The 26686-nt window shown below is 41.3% G+C and overlaps 2 protein-coding genes across 4 annotated transcripts in view; one reads left to right on the top strand and one right to left on the bottom strand.

Annotated features, from left to right (window-relative positions):
- Positions 1 to 23546, top strand: part of HERC3 (HECT and RLD domain containing E3 ubiquitin protein ligase 3) — a 118271-nt gene extending 94725 nt beyond the window's left edge. For all 3 annotated transcript variants that reach the window (XM_043572194.1, XM_043572196.1, XM_043572195.1), the window contains exons 24-26: positions 18922 to 19105; positions 19340 to 19442; positions 21835 to 23546. In XM_043572194.1, coding sequence (XP_043428129.1) covers positions 18922 to 19105; positions 19340 to 19442; positions 21835 to 22043 — 496 coding nt within the window. In that variant the 3' untranslated portion in view covers positions 22044 to 23546. The remainder of the gene's footprint in view (positions 1 to 18921; positions 19106 to 19339; positions 19443 to 21834) is intronic.
- Positions 277 to 2305, bottom strand: NAP1L5 (nucleosome assembly protein 1 like 5). The gene has a single exon (XM_043572197.1). The coding sequence runs from the start codon at positions 2177 to 2179 to the stop codon at positions 1580 to 1582; it is 600 nt and encodes a 199-aa protein (XP_043428132.1). The 5' UTR covers positions 2180 to 2305; the 3' UTR covers positions 277 to 1579.
- Positions 23547 to 26686: the final 3140 nt, after the last annotated feature.

The raw sequence follows: 26686 nt of genomic DNA, 5'->3' as shown, positions 1-26686 counted from the left end.
AGGATTGAATTTCCAATCAGTGTCTTTATCTTTCATGTAATAATAAAAAAATAATAAAATAATAATAATAGCTGAATTTCTTGAAGCACTGAGTATGTGTCAGATACTAGCTTACACTTTGTGTATTAACTGACTTTTCATAATTGTGAGGAAGGGACTGTTATTATCCCCTTTTATAGAAGGAGAAACTGAACACAGACCAACTGAATTGCCTGAGGTTCATTGCTTACAAGAGGCAGAGCTGGGATTTAATTCCAGGCAGAGTATTCTGAGTCCTTTTGTTTTTTGAAAATAGTTTTATTAACACTACAGTGGTAAACAACTTTATGCTTGTTTCTTCGTAGATCACGGAGTCACACAAAATTCAAAACCCACAAAGAAGCTAAAAGTCTTTACATTAAATGTGTCCTTCCTAAAAATCCTTAACTGTATGTCAGTCTATCCTCAAGCAGTAAAATTTGAATATGCACCATTTTTTATTTAATATGTCACATTTACATAGCAAAATAATGAAGGCACAGCTAATACAAGCAAACTTAAACCCTTCTACTTCTGAGCTGGGGGTGGGGACACACACTTGGATTGGTTCTTCAAGTATATATTTTTTCCAAACATTAGCTTCGTTGAAGAGTTCTGGTAATTTTCACAGCTACATTCTAAAAGCTACGTGACAAAAGACTTCACAAGGATCAAACTACATAACACTGAATACACATGCTTTACAGAATTGGCTACATTCTACATCTTTTCAAGTAAATTAATATTTCTAGAATGCTAGGTAAAAGGATTTAATACTTAAACATTTTGGGTTTGTTTTTTTTACACCTTTGTAAATAGACACTACCAAGAAAACACATAAACATGAGACTGTAAATAACAAACACATATGTTGACAATATTATACAGGTTATACACCCTCCTTCTCAGAACCATGTTGCTTCTCTAAATTCAAATATTCAGAACATTCTTTAGAATTTGAAGTGGCAGTTTTCCAGGCCTCATTAAGCAGTCCTGTCATGATCTCCATCACAGGCTTCCTCCATTCGTCACTCTTCTCTCAAGTGTAAAGCTGATGTCTGGGTTACAAAAGCAAAGTCTTAAGATGAGAGTCTTGGGTTCTGCTTTTCCTGCACTGGAAAATGTCCAGACTAAAGAAACTGAAGAATTAAACATTGAGAACATGTTCAGTCTTGGCCTGGGTGTTCCGTGTGTAGTGTGATGGCTGTGGGATGAATAGGTTTCAAAGTGACATTCTTTACTTCACATCTACTTGACACCCTTACTAAGCCTCAGTTGCAGTCCTCACAGAAGAGATCATGAAAAACTCATTTTAAATTTAACTCGTTTTCCTCAACACCTTTTGATATATTTATTGTTTCAAAATGAAAATCAAATTTGAAACGGGCTGGCCAGGATCTGATTGCTTCAATTTAATATTAGGAATGTCAGTATTGATTCGTTGTATTTTGGTCCCAAACCTGAGCCTTATTTTTAAGTCCACCAATATTCAAAAAAAAAAAAAGAAAAGAAATAGGGTATTTGTTTTCGGCGTCATTCTCTTCAGAATCTCTGCCCCTGCTTATTTCTTGGCGTCATCAGACACCGCAGAATGGGGACCCTCATCTTTGGCAGCGGCCGCCTCCGCAGCAGCCTCTGCCGCAGCTTCCTCCTCCTCCTCCTCCTCCTCTTCCCCCTCCTCCTCATCCTCGTACTCTTCCTCGTCGTCGTCCTCCTCCTCCCCTTCTAAGGTCCATGCACATCCCTCCATCTCACCAGTGAGCTCTTGGATCTTGGCAAGTAGGGGCTTATAGATGTCGTTATACTTTTTTTCCAGAGCCTGAAATTCCTTATCAAATTTGGCTTCTATCTTATCGCATCGTTTCTGCAGCTTTTTAAGGGCCAGGACTCGGCATTTCACCGAATTAGGCAGGCTCTCGATAAAGTCATTTTTCGGCTTTGGTGCATTCTCTGCTGGGGTCTGGGGCTCCTCGGCCGTCTGACCAGCCGCGCTGTCGGAGTCGCCAGCTGCGCTGTCAGAGTCTCCCCCCTGCGCACCGCCTTCCGCCATTACCTCCTCCGCTGCGGCCGCCTCCGCTGCCGCTGCCGCTGCCGCCGCCGCCGCCGCTGCCGCCGCCGCCTGGCTTGCCTCCGCAGGTCCCTGGTTTTCCGAGTCGGCCATGTTAACAGGAGAAGCTGCAGAGGTCTAGGGTGGCTCCCGCAGAGACCTGTACCCAAGCTGCACCAGAGAGATCTTGAGGATGCGGCAAGTGGCAGTGACGTCGGCCGCGGCAGTGACGTCGGCCGCGGCCCCGCCCTTTTATCGCCAGCCCTTGACTGGCTCTCTACAATCAGCTGATGGTCTTGCCCCCATACTGCGCCAGCTTCCCCCTGTTGCTACCCTGCCATCTCCTTGGCACTGCAGCTGACGTCAGAACCCGTTTCTTGGATACCCTGCCCCCAGTCTGCCCACATACCTTCCCCCCTGTTGAGCTGGGCTGGGAATGACAGCAGTACCCAAGGCCCCCTTTCAGGAATTGCTTCAATGGCTTCAGTCTTTCTCAGTTTGCTGCTCTATCCCACTCAGGTCCTTGTATACAACTGTCAGTGTATCGGTCTTGGCCTTTGTCTGCACGACCCCACAACTGGCGTTGGTTGGGTGTCTCTGGCTTACTCTTGTGGAGTCAGCTTCGATCACCTCTCAGATTCCTATGAAGTCCTGTACAGAAAGCGAAGGCACTGTAGAACTAACTGTACCCCTCTGGGGTCCTGGGTGCATGTGTGTGGAGAGGGCAGTTTGCATGTCCATCTGCCCACTTAACAGCCCTTCTTGATCATTCCTCAGTTAGCGGCCTATGTATTGGTGGTAAAGTCTTCTCTCGGCTAGCTGGATCTTGGAAACCGTTTTGGAGCCATTTGGATAGGGAATATCAGGACCGTTGGTATTCTGGAATGTGTTCTAGAAGTTCCCTCAGAAATCTTTGGCCCGTGGGCAGGAATAAAGCTGAAGGACCAAAGAAAAGCAAGGCCTTAGAAGGTGTTAGAAGCCTTAGGCCCAGGGTAAGGGCAGCATCTTATCCATGTGAATGCATGTATTAAGTACTGTGGTTTATGGGGGACACACAGACACACATGTGTACACACAGACATTGTCCCCAAGGCACTCCATAGTTGAGTATCTGCTTTGTGGTCTTGCTGGGGATTTGTATCTGAGAGCATTTTTAAAAGGTCTTAAAAAGGGAACTCTCCTTCTTTAAGAGCAAGGTGAGAGTAGTCATTTTATTTTACTTCCTTTCCTTGCTTATTAGATAGACCAAAGTGATAGCTTCTTGAATAAGGATGAGGACACATATTTTAGGTATGGAAGAAGACAAATGATCCTTCTTGGTATTTCTTAGGAATAGTTTCAAATTCAGCATTATTGGTTTAAATGCTTCTCTTTCAGTGTACTGGAACTTGCTGAAGCTCTTCCATCAAGCCTATGAATGTTAGAAAATTACTTCCTAAAGTACAGTTGGTGCTATCTTGTGGTTTTTATGAATATTAAATTAGATAATAATATGTAAAGCCCTTAGTGTTGACATGTAGCAAGCACTTGATGTATTGGAGTGTTTTGTTTACAAGTTAATTACATTCGTTAATATGCAGAGATAACCTGCAATAATATTCCTTTTTAGAAAAGGACATTTTTGGGGGTACCTGGGTGGTTCAGTTAAGCCTCCGACTTTGGCTCAGGTCATGATCTCATGGTTTGTGGGTTCGAGTCCCACATCAGGCTCTCTGCTGTCAGCGCAGAGCCCACTTTGGATCCTCTGTCTGCCCCTCTCTCCGCCCCTCCCCTGCTCCTACTCTCCCCAAAATAAAAACAAACATTAAAAAAAAAAACAGATATTTTTGTGCCCTTCCCCAAAGAAAAGAACCTTTTACAAAAAGCCCAGTATATTCCCATTAGCAAACATCCTAGTTTTTTAAATGTATTTGTGATTCTTATTGTGTATTTTACTTTCTTATTTGTGCTTCAGATAATTTACTTTCTTCTTTTTTGTTGCCATTTGTGTGACAGGTCTTATTGTTAAGGCTGAAATTTCAGCTTAGCTGAGTTTAAATGTGATAATACATCTATATTTAGTTGGCTGACACTATACGTATTCCACGTATCACGTTATCAGTGGAAGAGAGATAATAAATTGAGAAGGCACTCAGACACCAGAAAACGAAGGAGGCCACTCCATGCAGTTTACACAGAGTTTTATTCAGGGTAACTTACTGATGAGGGATCCGGTGGTGGGCGAGCTGCAGAGTTATTCTCTGCAAAATCCAGATGTTAGTCCCCTGATTTTATAGGGCGAGGAGACAGGTAGATGGGCATTATAGTGAGAGCAAAGGGTTCCCATATACCTATATAAATGGCTTGCGTGCACCTGACAGCTAACCTATAACTTGTGGAACCATCTGTATATCAGGAAGGGGAAAGACCATGTTATCTCTATCAGATTCATGGGAGGCCAAAACAAGCCTCCCCCATAATTTTAAGGTATGTGTGTTAATCTCCAAGGGCCCGGAACACGTATTCCCAAAGAGTAGTCACTGAGCAAACGTGAACAAGGTGGAGGACCAAAGATGGAGTCAGTATTGTCAGCAATCCTACACATATATTCCATTTATCATCTCTTAATGGTTGCATTTACCTTGAGGTTAGGAATGCTTTCTCTCATTTTAAAGGTAAGGAACTTGGAAGCAGAAAAATAAAGTGAAATATTCTGTTACTGTATGTATTACTTGATTGACAGAATCAGAGGCAGAAACCAGGCCTCTGACTGTAGTGTAGAAGTTGTGACAGACTTTTTATAAAAAGCCAGAATTTTAATAAAATCCATTTGACTTCCTTGAGTTGGTTGAGACAAACAGGATGTGCTCATCTTACAGGAATTTTATTTTGCCTTCTTAAAAAATCTTAAACTTTAGTGTTAATCTAGGCTACTTTTTTCAAAAAGGTCTTTTGTTGAGATATAATTTATTATGTTTTACATATAATAAAAATACAATGTAATTATTAATTTATGTGTAATAAAATTTGTCCGTTGCTTTGGCAGATACAGTCATGTAAACACTACACTGAGATGTAGAACAATAACATCATCCCAAAAAACTCCTTCATAGTCCTTCCCTTGTCAGCCCTGCTGACCACTGATCCATCTCTAAAATTGTTTTTTTCCCCAGAATGTCCTATAAATGGAATCATATGTGTGTGGACTTTTGAGTCTGGCCTTTTTCACTCACCATAATGCATTTGAGATTCATCTGTGATGTTGTGTACACTAGTCATTTTTTTTTCCCTTTTTATTACTGAGTAATATTCCCATTTGGGCTGTTTCCAATGTTTTGTGATTATAAATAATGTTGCAGTGAACATAAGTTTTTACTTCTCTTGGATACATAGCTACAAGTAGAATTGCTTGGTCATATTTTAAACGTATATTTAGCTTTTTGAGAAAGTTCCACAGTGTTCCAAAGTGACTATACCATTTTGTTTTCACACATACGGTAACGTATGAGCTATAGTTATTCCAACGGATTTGGTTGTCGGGTTTTTCCCCCTTAATCTAATAGCTGTGTATAGTATCCTAAACGATTAATGATGTTGAGTATCTTCCAATATACTTATGTGTCATTCATATGTCTTCTTTGATGAAATACCAGTTTATATCTTTTGCCCATTTTCTAAGTTGAGTTTTTTGTTTTCTTATTTTTTAATGGTTTTATATATTTTAGTTACAAATCCTTTGTGAAATATGTGTTTTGTAAATATTTTTTCTAGTCCATGGCTTAGCCTTTTAATTTTTTTCAAAAAATAGAAATTTAAAATTTTGATAATTTTTTTTGTCTTTTATGGATTGGGCTTTTGGTGTCATGGCTAAAATATCTTTGCCAAATCTAAGTCCACAAAGATTTGTTCCTATGTTTTTTTCCAGAAGTTTTATAACTTTCACATTTAGACTGTCATCCTTACTGATTGAGCTTTTATAGAAGTGTGAGGTATATGGATATATACCTTTTGCATGTGGATATCATGTTGATCCAGAACCATTTATTGAAAACACTGTCTGCTAAATTGCTTTTGCAAATTTGTTGAGAATTAGTTGACCATATTTGTGTGGGTATTTCTGGACTTTCTGTTGCATTGATTTATTTATGTGTCTATCTTTTTGCCAACAATACCCTTGATAACTAACTTTATAATAAGTCAAGAAATTAGGTAATGTTGAATTCTCTAACTTTGTTCTTTTTCACAGTTGATTTGGCTCTCCTAGTTTCTTTACCTTTCTATATAAATCTCAGAATCAACCTAACAAACTTTTTTAAAGAACCTTACTACCATTTGAATCCAGACTTATACAAACCATTGGCAATGGATATAGTACTTATTCTTTAAATTTATGTATTTTAAAATGTCACCTCGTTAAGAGTTGTCTCATTTTGTGGGCTTTATGGACTCTAGTGTATAATTGAGGCTGCAGTAACACAGAATTGTGAGTAACGTAGATGAGCTATCATGTTGTGAAAACTTTATCTCAGCATATTGTAATTTCTCATGTAGCTGTCACATTGGAAATGAAAAGAATCAAGGCAGGGGAAAGGGAGGACACTTAGATGAGGTGGTTGGGAGAACAGGTCTGTATTCAGACATGTGGCTTCAGTTTCTGCCCCTGCCCATGTACCAACTGTTCGTCTTGGATTCAGTTCTGATATTGGAATAATGACAATTTACCTGAAAATTTTTGAAACTGGAAAATAATTCGAAATTTATCTCTGAGGCCTCAAGAAACTTTTTTAAAATTTATTTTTGCATATTTTTTTATTGGGACATTATTCTACCATTAAATCCACTCAAAGAGATACACACTGAGATAGTGTGTATCTAAGAATTTATTGCAGGGGCACCTGGGTGGCGCAGTCGGTTAAGCGTCCGACTTCAGCCAGGTCACGATCTCACGATCTGTGAGTTCGAGCCCCGCGTCGGGCTCTGGGCTGATGGCTAAGAGCCTGGAGCCTGTTTCCCATTCTGTGTCTCCCTCTCTCTCTGCCCCTCCCCTGTTCATGCTCTGTCTCTCTCTGTCCCAAAAATAAATGTTGAAAAAAAAAATTAAAAAAAAAAAAAGAATTTATTGCAGTGATCAGTACCTAGTAAACACTCTGTAACTGTTAGTGATCATTATTAAAAGAATGTTTTGAGAGCAATACTAATTGACATACAGAGATTAGAGTATATGAGTTCGCTAGGGCTGCTATAACAAAGTACCAAAGACTGGCTTAAACAACAATTTATTATCTCAGTTCTGGAAGCTAGGAGTTCAAGAACAAGGTATTGACAGGGTTGGCTTCTTCTGAAGCTTCTCGTTTTGGCTGCAGATGGCTGGCTTCTCCTTCTGTCTCTTCCCATTGTCTTCCCTCTGAATATTTCTGTGTCCAAATTTCCCCTTTTTATAAGGACACCAGTCATGGTGGAGTAGGGCTCACCCTAATGCCCTTATTTTGAACTTGATTACCTCTGTAAAGATTATATATCTAAATAAGGTCATCTACTGAGGTACTGGGGTTAGAACTTCAATATATGAATTTTAGGGGGAGAAAATCCAGCTCATAACACTCCACCCTCTGGCCCTCTGAAAGTCTTGTCCTTCTCACCTATAAAATACATTTACCCCATTCCAACATCCCCCCAAATCTTAACACAATTCCAGCATCAACTCTTAAGTCCAAAGTCTCATCTGTGATGGTTAATTTTAAGTATCAAATTGACTGGGTCATGGTGTACCCAGATATTTCATGAGGTATTACTCTGGATATATGTAAGGGTGTTTGTGGATGAGGTTAACATTTGAACAGAAAACTGAGTAAAGCAGATTGCAGTCCCTGATGTGTGAGGGTCTCATCAGTTGAAGGCCTGAATAGAACAAAAAGGCTGAGTAACAGGTACTCTTCCTGCCTGATTCTGCCTTTGAACTGGGACATCAGTTTTTCCTCCCTACAGACTCTAACAGAAGCATAAACCCCTCCTGGTTCTCAAGCCTCCCTGTCTTTGGACTAGAACACAATTGGCTCTCCTGGATCTGCAGCTTGCTGACTGCAGAGCCTGGGGCTTATCTGCCTCCATTTGTGTACATGTACACACACATACCTACTGGTTCTGTTTCTCTCTGGAGAACCCTGACTCATATATCAGGTAAATATTGTCTAAATCCTGAGGTAAAATCCTTCCACAGCTGTGAAATTCACAGCTGTGAAGCCAGATTCAAGTTATCTGCTTCAGTACGATGGTGGGCACAGGCATGGGATGGACAGTCCCATTATAAAAGGGAGAGATCAGGAGGAAAGAGGTCATAGGTCCCAAGCAAGTCCTAAACCTAGCAGGGAAAATTTCACTAGATTTTGGGGCTTGGAGAATAATCTTCTTTGGGACTATGCTGTATCCTCTGGCTCACAGGGGTGGTGGCCCTACCTTCCGTGGCCAAGAAGTTACTGGCTCTGGTTCCTTGACCTAATAAGCCCATGATGGCAGTAGTAGTCTTACTGGACTCTGATTTGCCTTTGGGGGCATTCTTCCCTTTTCTTAAAAGGTAATGCCTGTTTGCAGAGTGCCTCAGTTGGGTACGTTCATTTCATACCAGTAGAATTCCAGAAGTCCAACAGTCTTCCTTCATTTTGTCCATCCCTGTCTCTTTGGTGCAAACTGGCAGTGTTTCTGCTCTTAAAAGTTTTTATTTTTAGTAACTTTGTTGGCTTCCCAGACAATTCACAGGGATGCAAAACACTAGAACACAATTTGGCCCAGTTCTTTGCCACTTGATAACAAGATCACCTTTCCTCCAATTTCCAATAAGCAGCACATTTCCTTGTAAACTTCTCCAGAGGCATTTCAACATTCTTTTTTCTAGCCACATTGTTTATGATGTGTATTTATTTTCTGACAACAAAAGCTTTCTCTACAGCTCTCCTCTTGTCTTTCTGTGCCCTCACCAGAATCTCCTTTGCTGTTTATATTTCTGTTAACTGTCTCTTCCAGGCATCTAGGCATTTTCTGTCAAGTGCCTCAAAACTCTGACAGCCTTTACCCGTTATCCAATTCCACAGTCATTCTACATTTTTAGATATTTGCTATTGTAATACCCCACTTCCTGGTACCAAGATTTGTATTAGGCTTCTCTTCTTCTCCAGAGAAACAGGACCAATAGGAGATATATACGTACAGATACAATGTGGGTTCACAGCTGTGGAAGAATTTTACTTCAGGATTAATCAAACTAACTCTCACCCCTATCTAATTTAGATGATATTTACATGATCTGTTAGGTTTCTCCAGAGAAACAACCAGTAGGGAGTGTGTGTGTGTTTGTGTGTGTGTGTGTGTGTGTGTGTGTGTGTGTGTGCACGTGTACATAAATGCAGGCAGACCAGGCCCAGGATCTGCAGTCAGCAAGCTGCAGATCCAGGAGAGCCAATGGTTGTAGTTCTAGTCCAAAGGCCGGCAGACTTGAAATCTAGGAAGGGCTGATGCTTCTGTTAGAGTTTGTAGGCAGGAAAAAAACTGATACCCCAGCTCAAAGGGAACATATATGGATGTGTATAGATGCATATATATAGAAAGAAAGACAAAAAGAGATACTGATCCTCAGGAATCTGTCACACAATTATGAGGCTGGCAAGTTGGAAATCTGCAGGGCAGGCTGGCAGGCTGACCATTCTGACGGGAGTGGATGCTGCAGTCTTGAGTCAGAAGGCCGTCTGGAAGCCAGATTCCTTCTTCTTTGGAGGGTGTGGAAGACTGAAGTCTTTTAAGGCCTTCAGCTGACTGGATGAGGGCTTCCCACTTTATGGAGACTGATCTGCTTTACTCAAAGTCTCTGATGTTGTTCCTATCTAAAAAATACCTTCACAGCACCATCTTGACTGATGTTTAACTAAACAACTGGGTACCATAGCCGAGTCAAGTTGACACCTAAGATTAACCGTGATAGTCTATAAGAAAAAATCCTGTTGATGGTGCTTCTCATAGGCAGTTGTACCAGGAAAATCCTCTTTAGTTTTATCTAATGGGTTTTAGGTAAGTTGTGCATTGGATGCCTGTGAGAAACTTTTAGCATCTGTGGTTAAGATGTACAATAATCTTTCTAGTTTAATGACTTTTATTTTAAAAACTGAACATTTAACCCATTTTAAAGATGAGAAAAGAGAAGCTTAGTAGTTAGCATATACACGGCAGAGCATGTATTTGAATCCCCGTCTGCCTCACTTATCCACTGTATTATACTGTCTGTTGGTTAGTTATGGGTGTAGATGGTGATTGTGTAAGACGTGTTTGCTTGGAGGAAATGCAGGATGTTTCAGTGTAGTGTTATGAAGTGGTATCCCACAGTGAAGGAGAAGTAGAAAGTATCTGTCTTTATAAGGTCAGATTTTTTTTAATTTTTAGAAAAAAGTTAAAATATAGAAAAGTACAAAGACTAAGATGATGAACATCTTTGTGTCCACGAACCAGAGTAAACAGAGTATGTGCTTCAGATTTTGTAATAAAACAATGACTGATGCCAGTGAGACTCCCGTACATCTTCATGATCCCTTTCCTCTCTTCCACACCTTCTTTTCTTATACAGACAAAACACTTAGGAATTTGATACATTTTCTTTCATGTTTTTATATATGGGTATATTAAGACCAAAATCTTTTTCCATTAATGGTTTTATTTTTTCTTAAAATTTTTTGATGTTTTATTTTTTATATTTGAGAGAGACAGCGAGCAGGGAAGGGGCAGGGAGATGGAATCTGAAGCAGGCTCCAGATTCTGAGCTGTTAGCACAGAGCCCAACACAGGGCTCAAATCCACAAACCGTGAGATCATGACATGAGCCAAAGTTGGATGCTTAACTGACTGAGCCACCCAGGCACCCCTAATGGTTTTATTTTTTAAAAAATCATACCACATTTCTTATATATACCACATTTATAATTTCATACTCATAAACAGGATTTTATACCATAAGCCATATAATAATTGCTAATATTTATTTTTTCTTTAGTAAATTGAGGATTTATTTATTTATTTATTTATTGCTTAATTTACACCCAGGTTAGCGTATATGGCAACAGTGATTTCAGGAGTAGATTCCTTAATGCCCCTTACCCATTTAGCCCATCCCCCCTCCCACAAGCCCTCCAGGAACCCTCTGTTTGTTCTCCATATATAAGAGCCTTTTATGTTTTGCCCTCTTCCTGTTTTTATATTATTTTTGCTTCCCTTCCCCTATGTTCATCTATTCTGTGTCTTAAAATCCTCATATGAATGAAGTCATATGATATTTGTCTTTCTCTAATTTTGCTTAGCATAATACCTTCCACTTCCATCCACGTAGTTGCGAATGGCGAGATTTCATTCTTTTTGATTGCCGAGCAATACTCCATTGTGTGTGTGTGTGTGTGTGTGTGTGTATACATACCATATCTTCTTTTTTTTTTTTTTATGAAATTTATTGTCAAATTGGTTTCCATACAACACCCAGTGCTCATCCCAAAAGGTGCCCTCCTCAATACCCATCACCCACCCTCCCCTCCCTCCCACCCCCCATCAACCCTCAGTTCTCAGTTTTTAACAGTCTCTTATGCTTTGGCTCTCTCCCACTCTAACCTCTTTTTTTTTTTTTTTTCCTTCCCCTCCTCCATGGGTTTCTGTTGAGTTTCTCAGGATCCACATAAGAGTGAAACTATATGGTATCTGTCTTTCTCTGTATGGCTTATTTCACTTATCATCACACTCTCCAGTTCCATCCACGTTGCTACAAAAGGCCATATTTCATTTTTTCTCATTGCCACGTAGTATTCCATTGTGTATATAAACCACAATTTCTTTATCCATTCATCAGTTGATGGACATTTAGGCTCTTTCCATAATTTGGCTATTGTTGAGAGTGCTGCTATGAACATTGGGGTACAAGTGGCCCTATGCATCAGTACTCCTGTATCCCTTGGATAAATTCCTAGCAGTGCTATTGCTGGGTCATAGGGTAGGTCTATTTTTAATTTTTTGAGGAACCTGCACACTGCTTTCCAGAGCGGCTGCACCAATTTGCATTCCCACCAACAGTGCAAGAGGGTTCCCGTTTCTCCACATCCTCTCCAGCATCTATAGTCTCCTGATTTGTTCATTTTGGCCACTCTGACTGGCATGAGGTGATACCTGAGTGTGGTTTTGATTTGTATTTCCCTGATAAGGAGCGACGCTGAACATCTTTTCATGTGCCTGTTGGCCATCCGGATGTCTTCTTTAGAGAAGTGTCTATTCATGTTTTCTGCCCATTTCTTCACTGGGTTATTTGTTTTTCGGGTGTGGAGTTTGGTGAGCTCTTTATAGATTTTGGATACTAGCCCTTTGTCCGATATGTCATTTGCGAATATCTTTTCCCATTCCGTTGGTTGCCTTTTAGTTTTGTTGGTTGTTTCCTTTGCTGTGCAGAAGCTTTTTATTTTCATAAGGTCCCAGTAATTCACTTTTGCTTTTAATTCCCTTGCCTTTGGGGATGTGTCGAGTAAGAGATTGCTACGGCTGAGGTCAGAGAGGTCTTTTCCTGCTTTCTCCTCTAAGGTTTTGATGGTTTCCTGTCTCACATTCAGGTCCTTTATCCATTTTGAGTTTATTTTTGTGGATGGTGTGAGAAAGTGGTCTAGTTTCAACCTTCTGCATGTTGCTGTCCAGTTCTCCCAGCACCATTTGTTAAAGAGACTGTCTTTTTTCCATTGGATGTTCTTTCCTGCTTTGTCAAAGATGAGTTGGCCTTACGTTTGTGGGTCTAGTTCTGGGGTTTCTATTCTATTCCATTGGTCTCTGTGTCTGTTTTGGTGCCAATACCATGCTGTCTTGATGATGACAGCTTTGTAGTAGAGGCTAAAGTCTGGGATTGTGATGCCTCCTGCTTTGGTCTTCTTCTTCAAAATTCCTTTGGCTATTCGGGGCCTTTTGTGGTTCCATATGAATTTTAGGATTGCTTGTTCTAGTTTCGAGAAGAATGCTGGTGCAATTTTGATTGGGATTGCATTGAATGTGTAGATAGCTTTGGGTAGTATTGACATTTTGACAATATTTATTTTTCCAATCCATGAGCAGGGAATGTCTTTCCATTTCTTTAAATCTTCTTCAATTTCCTTCAGAAGCTTTCTATAGTTTTCAGCATACAGATCCTTTACATCTTTGGTTAGATTTATTCCTAGGTATTTTATGCTTCTTGGTGCAATTGTGAATGGGATCAGTTTCTTTATTTGTCTTTCTGTTGCTTCATTGTTGGTGAATGCAACTGATTTCTGTACATTGATTTTGTATCCTGCAACTTTGCTGAATTCCTGTATCAGTTCTAGCAGACTTTTGGTGGAGTCTATCGGATTTTCCATGTATAATATCATGTCATCTGCAAAAAGCGAAAGCTTGACTTCATCTTTGCCAATTTTGATGCCTTTGGTTTCCTTTTGTTGTCTGATTGCTGATGCTATAACTTCCAGCACTATGTTAAACAACAGCGGTGAGAGTGGGCATCCCTGTCGTGTTCCTGATCTCAGGGAAAAAGCTCTCAGTTTTTCCCCGTTGAGGATGATGTTAGCTGTGGGCTTTTCATAAATGGCTTTTATGATCTTTAAGTATGTTCCTTCTATCCCGACTTTCTCAAGGGTTTTTATTAAGAAAGGGTGCTGGATTTTGTCGAAGGCCTTTTCTGCATCGATTGACAGGATCATATGGTTCTTCTCTCTTTTTTTGTTAATGTGATGTATCACGTTGATTGATTTGCGAATGTTGAACCAGCCCTGCATCCCAGGAATGAATCCCACTTGATCATGGTGAATAATTCTTTTTATATGCCGTTGAATTCGATTTGCTAGTATCTTATTGAGAATTTTTGCATCCATATTCATCAGGGATATTGGCCTGTAGTTCTCTTTTTTTACTGGGTCTCTGTCTGGTTTAGGAATCAAAGTAATACTGGCTTCATAGAATGAGTCTGGAAGTTTTCCTTCCCTTTCTATTTCTTGGAATAGCTTGAGAAGGATAGGTATTATCTCTGCTTTAAACGTCTGGTAGAACTCCCCTGGGAAGCCATCTGGTCCTGGACTCTTATTTGTTGGGAGATTTTTGATAACCGATTCAATTTCTCTGCTGGTTATGGGTCTGTTCAAGCTTTCTATTTCCTCCTGATTGAGTTTTGGAAGTGTGTGGGTGTTCAGGAATTTGTCCATTTCTTCCAGGTTGTCCAATTTGTTGGCATATAAGTTTTCATAGTATTCCCTGATAATTGTTTGTATCTCTGAGGGATTGGTTGTAATAATTCCGTTTTCATTCATGATTGTATCTATTTGGGTCATCTCCCTTTTCTTTTTGAGAAGCCTGGCTAGAGGTTTGTCAATTTTGTTTATTTTTTCAAAAAACCAACTCTTGGTTTCGTTGATCTGCTCTACAGTTTTTTTAGATTCTATATTGTTTATTTCTGCTCTGATCTTTATTATTTCTCTTCTTCTGCTGGGTTTAGGCTGCCTTTGCTGTTCTGCTTCTAGTTCCTTTAGGTGTGCTGTTAGATTTTGTATTTGGGATTTTTCTTGTTTCTTGAGATAGGCCTGGATTGCAATGTATTTTCCTCTCAGGACTGCCTTCGCTGCATCCCAAAGCGTTTGGATTGTTGTATTTTCATTTTCATTTGTTTCCATATATTTTTTAATTTCTTCTCTCATTGCCTGGTTGACCTACTCATTCGTTAGTAGGGTGTTCTTTAACCTGCATGCTTTTGGAGGTTTTCCAGACTTTTTTCTGTGGTTGATTTCAAGCTTCATAGCATTGTGGTCTGAAAGTATGCATGGTATAATTTCAATTCTTGTGTACTTATGAAGGGCTGTTTTGTGACCCAGTACATGATCTATCTTGGAGAATGTTCCATGTGCACTCGAGAAGAAAGTATATTCTGTTGCTTTGGGATGCAGAGTTCTAAATATATCTGTCAAGTCCATCTCATCCAATGTCTCCTTCAGGGCCCTTGTTTCTTTATTGACCGTGTGTCTAGATGATCTATCCATTTCTGTAAGTGGGGTGTTAAAGTCCCCTGCAATTACCACATTCTTATCAATAAGGTTGCTTATGTTTATGAGTAATTGTTTTATATATTTGGGGGCTCCGGTATTTGGCGCATAGACATTTATAATTGTTAGCTCTTCCTGATGGATAGACCCTGTAACTATTATATAATGTCCTTCTTCATCTCTTGTTACAGCCTTTAATTTAAAGTCTAGTTTGTCTGATATAAGTATGGCTACTCCAGCTTTCTTTTGGCTTCCAGTCGCATGATAAATAGTTCTCCATCCCCTCACTCTCAATCTAAAGGTGTCCTCAGGTCTAAAATGAGTCTCTTGTAGACAGCAAATAGATGGGTCTTGTTTTTTTTATCCATTCTGATACCCTATGTCTTTTGGTTGGTGCATTTAATCCATTTACATTCAGTGTTATTATAGAAATTACGGGTTTAGAGTCATTGTGATGTCTGTATGTTTTATGCTTGTAGTGATGCCTCTGGGACTTTGTCTCACAGGGTCCCCCTTAGGATCTCTTGTAGGGCTGGTTTAGTGGTGACAAATTCCTTCAGTTTTTGTTTGTTTGGGAAGACCTTTATCTCTCCTTCTATTCTAAATGACAGACTTGCTGGATAAAGGATTCTCGGCTGCATATTTTTTCTGTCTAGCACCCTGAAAATCTCGTGCCAATTCTTTCTGGCCTGCCAAGTTTCAAAAGAGAGATCAGTCACGAGTCTTATAGGTCTCCCTTTGTATGTGAGGGCATGTTTACCCCTTGCTGCCTTCAGAATTTTCTCTTTATCCTTGTGTTTTGCCAGTTTCACTATGATATGTCGTGCAGAAGATCGATTCAAGTTACGTCTGAAGGGAGTTCTCTGTGCCTCTTGGATTTCAATGCCTTTTTCCTTCCCCAGTTCAGGGAAGTTCTCAGCTATTATTCCTTTAAGTACCCCTTCAGCACCTTTCCCTCTCTCTTCCTCCTCTGGGATACCAATTATGCGTATATTATTTCTTTTTAGTGTATCACTTAGTTCTCTAATTTTCCCCTCATACTCCTGGATTTTTTTATCTCTCTTTTTCTCAGCTTCCTCTTTTTCCATAACTTTATCTTCTAGTTCACCTAATCTCTCCTCTGCCTCTTCAATCCGAGCTGTCGTCATTTCCATTTTGTTTTGCATTTCATTTAAAGCGTTTTTCAGCTCCTCGTGACTGTTCCTTAGGCCCTTGATCTCTGTAGCAAGAGATTCTCTGCTGTCCTGTATACTGTTTTCAAGCCCAGCGATTAATTTTATGACTATTATTCTAAATTCACTTTCTGTTATATTATTTAAATCCTTTTTGATCAGCTCATTAGCTGTTGTTATTTCCTGGAGATTCTTCTGAGGGCAGTTCTTCCGCTTGGTCATTTTGGATAGTCCCTGGCGTGGTGAGGACCTGCAGGGCACTTCCCCTGTGCTGTGGTGTATAACTGGAGTTGGTGGGCGGGGCCGCAGTGAGACCTGATGTCTGCCCCCAACCCACCGCTGGGGCCACAGTCAGACTGGTGTGTGCCTTCTCTTCCCCTCTCCTAGGGGCGGGATTCACTGTGGGGTGGTGTGGCTCGTCTGGGCTACTTGCACCCTGCCAGGCTTGTGATGCTGGGGATCTGGCGTATTAGCTGGGGTGGGTAGGCAAGGTGCACGGGGGCAGGAGGGGCAGGCTTAGCTCGCTTCTCCTTAGGTGATCCACTTCAGGAGGAGCCCTGTGGCACTGGGAGGGAGTCAGATCTGCTGCCGGAAGTTTGGCTCCGCAGAAGCACAGAGTTGGGTGTTTGCGCGGCGAGCAAGTTCCCTGGCAGGAACTGGTTCCCTTTGGGATTTTGGCTGGGGGATGGGCGGGGGAGATGGCGCTGGCGAGCGCCTTTGTTCACCGTCAAATTGAGCTCTGTCGTCCGGGGGCTCAGCAGCTCTCCCTCCCTTTGTCCTCCAGCCTTCCCGCTTTCTGAGCAGAGCTGCTAACTTATGTCCTCCCAGACGCTAAGTCGCGCTTGCTGTCGGAACACAGTCCGCCCGGTCCCTCCGCTTTTGCCAGCCAGACTCGGGGGCTCTGCCTGGCCGGCGAGCCGCCCCTCCGCCCCGGCTCCCTCCCACCAGTCCGTGGAGCGCGCACCGCCTCGCCGCCCTTCCTACCCTCTTCCGTGGGCCTCTCGTCTGCGCTTGGCTCTGGCGACTCCATTCTGCTAATCCTCTGTTGTTTTTCTGGGTTTTTAGGCAGGTGTAGGTGGAATCTAAGTGATCAGCAGGACACGCGGTGAGCCCATCTTGCCAAAGTCACCATATCTTCCTTATCCACTCATCTGTTGATGGACATTGGGTCTCTTTCCATACTTTGGCTGTTGTTGACAGCGCTGCTGTAAACATTGGTGTGCATGTGCCCCTTTGAAACAGCACACCTGTATCTCTTGAATAAATACCTAGTAGTGCAGTTGCTAGGTCTATTTTTAATTTTTTGAGGAACCTCCATACTGTTTTCCAGAGTGGCTGTACCAGTTTGTATTCCCACCAGCAGTAGTAATTGCTACTATTTATAAACAGCCTTGGTTCTAAGAACTCTTCATGGATTAACTCATTTAATTTTTATAACAGTCCCATGAGTTTATACTCTTACTTTTCCCATTTTACAGATGAAGGGATTGAGGCACAAAGAGATTAAATAACTTACCCATGGGTCACAGGCTGTAAGTGGCAGAGCCTCTGACTCTTATAGATAGTATTGTTGTAAACGTTAAAAAACAACTTAGTATATGCTATCATATTGTACTTAACATTAAAAAACTTGGGTTTCACTTAAACATTGTTCTTGAGATTCCGTTCATTTTGATAAATACGGGTATAGTTAATTCCATTAGAGTGCTGTGCTTAAATGGTTTCTGTCATATGACCATACCATCTTTTTTTGTCCATTCTCATGTTAGTGGATATTTAGTTTTGTGTCTTACAATTCTGTGTATTATAAGAAGATGGTGCAGTGAACATCTGTGTACTTGTGCACTCACATGAGAGTCTCTCTCGGCCACCCACCTGGTAGTAGGGTTAGCTCAGTCAAAAGGTATTTACGTTTTCAACTTCTCTAGATATTGGTAAGTTTTTCTCCTAGATGTGTATGTCTCAATTCACAGTTTACATTCCCACTAGTGAGACACTGAATGCACACAGATGATGGCCAGACCATATATGAAAATAGAACTCTGACCTGCAACCTGCAGAAACCTGCCTAGAAAACCAACCCCTTATCTACAATTGCAGCCCAGGAAGCCAACTTGCTGTGAACCAGACTTGCAGGAAGTTAGTGTCTTAATTTGCATTTGACTGATTATTAGTCAGATGAAACCCATTGTATAAGACAGTGCTTTCCAGAAATTAGCTTTTAGAATAGGTGAGGATGCAAATATCAGATGGTTTAACTTTACTCGTTTCTGAAGAGAAAGGAAGAAGCCTAGAGTCATTATCTTAGACTTTTTTTTTAAGCAGAGAGTCTTTACTTTTTTCAAACTAAATTTTAAGTAGGACCCTAATAAGCAAGATGAAATCTGGAGCTCCTCAGGTAAAATAAAGTCAGTGGTACAGCTCTACCTGCCTTGTCTCCTCCCCTTCCTACCTGGCTTCCCTGCTCCCCGATCACCTGAAACTCTCATGGAATCCTAGGGCTGGGCAGTAACCTACGGATGCCTCATGGTGCGAGAATTTGATGAAATTCCACTTTTAATCTCTCTCAACCTCTGTGTTAGAAGGTGAACTTGATAAACTCTGTAAGACTTTGGGCTAAATGTGTTCTATTTCTTTGGTCTTCTGGCAGGCAGGAATTCGTGGATGCTTATGTGAATTATGTCTTCCAAATCTCAGTTCACGAATGGTACACAGCCTTCTCCAGTGGCTTCCTAAAAGTGTGTGGTGGCAAGGTGCTCGAGCTCTTCCAGCCTTCAGAACTAAGGGCTATGATGGTGGGAAACAGCAACTACAACTGGGAAGAACTAGAAGAGGTGAGCACAAACGGCACTGTCTTTACCTCCAAGGAAGCAGCAGTGGCTTGGGTAGCTGTGCCCAGACCATGGTCTTCCAAGTGTTCTGTGGTTGAATAGGAATCAGAGGCTTCCTGTGTCTCAGGGGTTCTTTCTTAGTCTCAACTGCAAATGGTACACAAATGTATGTCCTCTACACATGTATGTCCTCTCCTTTAAGATAGATTTTTTTTTCTTTTTGTCTTTTTTGGGCAGACTGCCATCTACAAGGGTGATTACTCAGCCACACATCCCACTGTGAAACTATTTTGGGAAACATTTCATGAATTTCCATTGGAAAAGAAGAAGAAGTTTCTCTGTAAGTATCAGTAATGTTAATATGGTGTTTGTCCACACTTCAGTGTTGCATATGGTGTAGGATGATGTACTCCATAGGTTAAGGTCAACTCTTTTAAATGGAGAAGAGTAAATAAGGGAAATAATCGACACTTCTTGTCTTAATGGTATCTCAGGCAAACACAGCTTGTTACTCAGTATTTGTTGCCTAACAGGATGTGTTGAATCAAGGAAGAAAAACATTTCATTGATTTTTCCATTGCTCTAAAAATATTAGTTATTTCATATGTGATACCTTTAAATATTATTTTGATGGAATCTGGTTAACTTCCCTTATCTCTCTAGACTTTTGAAGATTTTACAGTGCCCGCTGCAGATATAACTGGGGAGATATGGTTTTTAATAGTTTTATTGAGATATATAATTCACAAAGCATACAACTCACCCAATTAAAGTGTATAATTCAGTGGTTTTTAGTATATTCACAGAGTTTTGAAACTATCAATAATTTTTAGAACACGTTCATCATCTTAAGAAACCTCGAACTCTTTAATCAATCCGCATTTCTTCCCAACCTCTCACAGCACCTCCTCCCCTCTGCCACCAGTCTACTTTCTGGCTCTGTGGGTGTGCCTGTTTTGGACATTACACGTACATGGAAGCCTATAATATATGGTCCTTGATCACTGGCTGGGTGGCATTTAAGAAGGGTAATATCTGGAAAGGAGAATGAAGCTGAGTTTAGGTGAACAAATTCAGCCATTCTATTCTATTTTATATTATTTGAGAGAGAAGGAGAATGAGTGGGGCAGAGGGGCGGTGCGGGGGGAGGAGAATCTCAGGCAAGCTCCACTCTCAGTGCAGAGCCAACGCAGGCTTGATCCCACGACCCTGGGATCATAACCTGAGCTGAAATCAAGAGTCGGATCCTTAACCGAATGAGCCACCCGGGTGTCCCCAAATTCAGCCTTTAAAAATTTTTTTTTTTTTCTTTTTTTCAACGTTTATTTATTTTTGAGACAGAGAGAGACAGAGCATGAACGGGGGAGGGGCAGAGAGAGAGGGAGACACAGTATCAGAAACAGGCTCCAGGCTCTGAGCCATCAGCCCAGAGCCCGACGCGGGGCTCGAACTCACGGACCGCGAGATCGTGACCTGGCTGAAGTCGGACGCTTACCGACTGCGCCACCCAGGCGCCCCCAGCCTTTTAAAAATAGTTGAAATCTTTGTGACTGTATATAATTGGACCAGAAATTAGCCAGTGAATAGTATAAAATTTTTATCCATATAAAACAAAACAATAGGAGTTGAAAGGTAGTCCCTTTTGCTTTATAAGAATGAGCATATATTAATATTAATGCAGGATTTACCTCCACATTCTTGTGCTTCCATGGAGTAAGGATGGAGGAAGTTGGGCTCACACAAGAATGCTTAAAAAAAGCCCTGCTTCCCCTCTGCCTAGTTACATTGGCTCTTGGGAATCAGTGGCATATAAGTCAAATAGGTTAAAGTGTATCAAGGGAGCTCATAGTGCTATAACAACCAAGAGGAACCTGCTTGTGGTCATGGAGATTTCCTTAAAAGACATTTTTCTCTTCCGAGATCATTAGACTTGTGGAAATTTTTAGTAACTACAGATTTTGGCAAGAATGTTTACATATCATAGCCTCAGGTAATAGGTTAGTTGAAAGCGCTCCTTAACCAGTGATTTGTTTCTAGTAATTTCCAGCAATTAACTCTGAGATTATGTAGTGCCAGAAAACAGAGAAAGACAGCTGCATTGTTTTTTTGTTTGTTTGTTTTGTTTTGTTTTTGCCAAGTCACAGTGTTCCAAGAGTGAGATGTCTAACAGAATATCAGTGTCAGCTCTTCTGTTTTAAAAAAATAGGGAAAGGAGCAAACAGATCCCAAATGGATATTCATTAGCTAAGGAGGGTTATATGCACTAGACACTTGGTAAGAGGAGACCTTGAGGTCACATAGGTTATAGTCTTCTTCCTGGTTTCCCCTAAGGTAAGCTCTTCTTTTCCTCTATCAGCAATTCCTTTCCTCTTGGATTCTGTGAAGGCTCATAACATTTATGAGGACATACATTTGATTGAGGCCATCTTTTATTTGAGGGCATTTTTGAGCATCTTTCAATTGGATGGATTATTTGTATCAGTATATAATCAGGGTCTGAAATTAGCCAGTGAGAAACAGAATTTTTATCCATATACAACCAAAAAACAGGATTTAAAAGGCAGTCTCTTTTGCTTTATAAGAACAAGCATGTATCAATATGAATGCCATCCATATTGGCACATGAAAGTGTACTTCTCAGGCGATCCACAGGGTGTCACACCTTCCTCTCCTTTCTGCGGAGAGCAGCTCCTCGTTGCGCAGCTGGTAATGCCGGTTCCCTTTCTCCTCAGTGTTCCTGACGGGCAGTGATCGGATCCCCATCTATGGCATGGCAAGCCTGCAGATCGTCATCCAGTCCACAGCCAGCGGGGAGGAGTACTTGCCCGTGGCCCACACTTGTTACAATCTTCTTGATCTCCCCAAATACAGCAGCAAAGAGATCCTGAGTGCACGGCTGACCCAGGCCCTTGACAACTATGAGGGGTTCAGTTTGGCTTGAGGCTCCCCAGCTTGCCCCAGATTTCCCTCCCTTCCTCGGTGTCCACATTGAGGCCCATACAGAAAACCATGGGGAGGGAGTTCTATTTTTTTATTGTATAAGTGAGTTGGGACTTTTGAATTCTGAACCCAGTAGATGTGTTTCTGGGCTTGTGAGCAGTAAGCAACCCTTTTGAAAAATCAGGGGTTAGGGATGGGGTGAAAAATTGGCTCTTAATATGGGAGGCATTTTTGTCTTTAAACCAAATTACCTAGTAGTGTTCCTTGCACTTGTGAGTATGTTGCACTCTGCTGGATACAATGGCAGTGGAATTTTAAACTCTTACTTCCCAGATGTCTCTCTCAGCCCTGATATTTCCTCACAGTGCTTCCTGTCCTCTCTTCTCATTCCTCTGCAAGAATGATTTTGACTAATGTGTCCTTTCTCACCTGCACGTGCGGAACGTCTCCTTTCTCTGCAGACTTGGAAATGCTTCTGGCTTGTTGCAGCCCTACTGTAAGGACTAAAGGGGAAAGGACTACTTCAGAAATTCCCAATTCCAGGAAGCTGGATCTGGGTCCATTACTTTGGCTGAACTCTTGAGAATTTGTGGGAGCCTTTATGAACACATCTTGCTTTACAAGAAGTTATTGAGGGACTAGCAATCTCCCCCTGGCTCTGCCTGGACCTACTTAAAGATGTGTAGAGCAGCTTAGCGTTGCCGCTGAGCCAAATTTTGTTTTGTTGTTCAGCCAAGTACCTTCGACAATAAGGTGAGGTGATAGACCACCCCCCCCACCCCTTCAGTTATCTCGCTTCTGGAGCAAGTTGCTTCTCCAAGGAAAGTAGAAATAATAAATTTCTTGTCCTCTTTCCTTATCAATTTATACCTTCTACCACGTTCTCTTTTCTTCCTCTCCTTCCCTTTTGCTCTTACTTCATCCCATTGTTGTTATCTGACTTAATGCTCCCTTCCTCTCCTTCTAGTGGATGCATGCAGTCTATTTTTTAATTTCTATTTAAATTGCAAAATTTCTATTTTTTTTTCCTTTTCCCTAATTGCTAACACTTAAGGACATTCTATATTACGGATCTTTTGTTTATTGCATTTGAAATGTTTGTTTACAGTGGGATTTCAGGGGGGATTGTGTTTAAAGCAAATATATGTATCAAAAATAATGACATGCTCAATCTTCTTCATCATGGGATAAGAAAATTCTACATGATCAAAGAATCCATGTCAGCCTAATTTTAAATTCCTAGTCACTAGAGGAAAGACTTATTTATATAAAATGAAGTATTTATGAACCGTGATACAGCATCAAATCTCAATGAAGGATGTAGATTTTGCTTTTTTTTTTTTTTTTTTTGGTTTTAAAAGTTATTTCAATGGCTAAATTGGTAGTTTTTTCAGTCTTTATAATACAAGAATAAAAAAGATATACAGTTATATGAAATGTTTATTTTCTATGTGTGTGCATATAGTTCAATATTATGCAATAAATTTGGTGTTTTAACTTAAAACTACTTCTTATTGTATTTGCAGAACGAGTAGCTTGCTTTCAATAGAAGAATTATCTACTCAAATAATACAAGGTTGAATTTGGTTCCAGTCATAAGAAAGTAAAAGCAAGCACTAGGGGAATGGGAAAGAAAGCAGGGGCAGTACCCAGGATCGGGGAAGCAAGTAGCCTTATGAATGGATGGGATTTCTGAAGGTTGTGATGAGTGAAAAGGCATTTTGCATGGAGGAGAAGGCCTTAGCAAAGGCTTGAACATGGGAGCATATTTAGGGAAGGGCCAGGAACAATTTGAAGAGAGCATCAGAGGAAATAGAATAATGGTAAATAAGACTGAGGAGAAAGAAAGTAGCTTTCGTGCTGAGGAACCAGGCTAAACATTGGAACTTGAGTTGGTAGCCAAGCAGGATTTGTCAAAATGTTCAGAACTTTGGGGTGGGGTAGGAGGCAGTGATAGGACTTGAGCCTGGTTTTAAGAAGAAAACTGTGGATGGGGAGGGTGCATGTGGAGGAGGAGTCAGTCCCTGCCACTCTGAAAGCAGAGTGGCAGCAGAAGTAGAAGAGTGCATGGACTTCTGTTAAGTTTCTCAGGATCCACATAAGAGTGAAAACATATGGTATGTGTCTTAAGACCATGGGGGAGGGGAAGGGGGGAAAAAAAAAAAAACAGGGCAGGAGCCAAACCATAAGGGACTCTTAGAAACTGAGAACTGAGGGTTGATGGGGGGTGGCAGGGAGGGGGTTGGGTGATGGGCACTGAGGAGGTCACCTGTTGGGATGAGCACTGGGTGTTGTATGGAAACCATATTAAAAAAAAAAATGCATGGAGGGATAGTCCAAGATGGCAGCTCTGGAAGACCCTGAACTCACTGCCTGTATGGACACACCAAGCCTATACCTATCTATAGAGATAACAAGAACCCTACTCCCAATGCTGTGAATTGCAGCAGGAAAGACAGTACTAGGGACTGAGTAGATTTGTCTGTCCTGGGGCACAGAAAAAAGCTGTGGCTTAAATGGGCAATTAGAATATAAAGGAACTAACCCTCCACCAAACCATGGGATGTTAGAGAAGCTGGCAAGTGCCACTGTTTATGGCCTCTCCTCCACCAGCACAGGAAAGAGCAGTATCTGGATGCCCTAACCACCCCACTGCCCTCAGCAAGTCCTGAGCCCCAGACCACACCAGCCCTGGCTACCCTGGTGCATCGGGAAAAAACACCACAGTTTAATGAGCAACTACAATATGAACAAATGAGCCTTAGAGCTCTACCAAACAGTGGGGGAGCTGCAGAATACTCTTTGGAGTCTAAGAGGCAGGTGAGTACCATTGTTTACATTCTCCCTCCACCTTGATAGTGCACATAGAAGTAGGGCCAGGCCATCCCCTAAAGGAGACTGCACAAGGTGGCCCCAGTATGGCATATACTGGGACACCCCTGGACAACACCCACCATAGAACTATAGCAGTCTTACCAAGGTGCAAAGTATCCCAGAATACCCCAGGCCTTCACCTATTTTGGCTCAAGTTGTCTTGCCAGAACCCTGGGGAAAGAGTACCCCAAGACCTCCCAGCATGGCACACCTCAGCTCCACTTACCACACCTAGGTACTCCCAGTATGGAATACCCTTGACCCTTTGCACAAGCTTTACCCACTTTGGCTTTGGGCACACCCTGTGCGGAGTACCCTGGGACCCCTCAACCTGTGCCCACTCCAGTTCTCGCCATCCCTTCAGGACTGCCCCAGTGCTGAGTGGCCCAGGGACTCTAGTCTGCACCTGCTACCGCTCTAGCTGGCTAACCAAAGTCAAAAGGCATGTGTAATCTACATGGGATGACCATACACAAAGCCATTCCTTCAGGTCTTAGAGAAGTTGCTGTTCTGCCTGATTCATAGAAACACAGAAAGTCAAACAAAATGAGGAAACAGAGGGATATGCTCTAAATGAAAGAACAAGACAAACCTTCAGAAAAAGAACTAAATAAAATAGAGATAAGTAACTTGATATGGTGTTCAAACTAATGGTCATAAAGATGCTTATCGGACTTCAGAAAAGTGTATGTGAATTGTGAGACCTTCAACAAAGAGATGAAAATTATACAAGAGAACCAATCACAGTTGAAGAATAATTGTGTGAAAAATACTCCGGAGGGAATCAACAGTAGATTAGAGGACACAAAGAATGGATCAGCAATCTGAAAGGGTAATGGAAAGCATGCAAGCTGAACATCAAAAAGAAAACAGAAAAGGAAATGAGGCTAGGTTAAGGGATCTCTATCAGAGTGTGAAGTATAGTAACATGCATATTCTAGAAAGTCCCAGGAGAAGAGAGAGAAAAAGGAGAAAACTTAAATAATAGCTGAAAACTTCTCTAATCTTGGGAAGGAAATAGATATGTAGGTCCAGGAAACACAGAGAACCCCAAACAAAATGAACCCAAGGAGATCCACACCACGACATATAATAATTAAAATGTCAAAGATTAAAGATAAAGACAAAATCTTAAAAGCAGCAAGAGAGAAACAACTAATTACATACAAAGGAAACTCCATAAGGCTATCAGCTGATTTTCAGCAGAAACTGCAAACAAGAGAGTGGTATGATCTATTCAAAGTGCTGAAAGGAAAAAACCTACAACCAAGAATACTCCACCTGACAAGGTGATCATTCATAATCACAAGTTTCCCACACATACATAAGATAGAGGAGTTCATTACCACTAACCAGTCTTACTAGAAATGTTCAAAAGATTTTTTTTTTAATTTTTTTTTCCAACTTTTTATTTATTTTTGGGAGAGAGAGCATGAACGGGGGAGGGGCAGAGAGGGAGACACAGAATCGGAAACAGGCTCCAGGCTCCGAGCCATCAGCTCAGAGCCTGACGCGGGGCTTGAACTCACGGACCGCGAGATCGTGACCTGGCTGAAGTCGGACGCTTAACCGACTGCGCCACCTAGGCGCCCCAAGATTTTTTTTAATTTAATGTATTTATTTATTGAGATAGAAGTGCAAGTGAGCGAGGAGCAGAGAGAATCCCACAAGTGACAGAGAAGTGGAGCTCACCCGGGGCTTGTGTGTTACCCGAAGAAGGGCTTGAGCTCACCTGAAGTGGGGCTCATGCTCACCTGATGTGGGGTTTGA

The sequence above is a fragment of the Prionailurus bengalensis genome, chromosome B1 (assembly GCF_016509475.1).
Source record: "Prionailurus bengalensis isolate Pbe53 chromosome B1, Fcat_Pben_1.1_paternal_pri, whole genome shotgun sequence".
Lineage (NCBI taxonomy): Eukaryota > Metazoa > Chordata > Mammalia > Carnivora > Felidae > Prionailurus > Prionailurus bengalensis.
The sequence above is the reverse complement of the archived record's forward strand: the minus strand, read 5'-3'. Positions and strand labels throughout refer to the sequence as shown.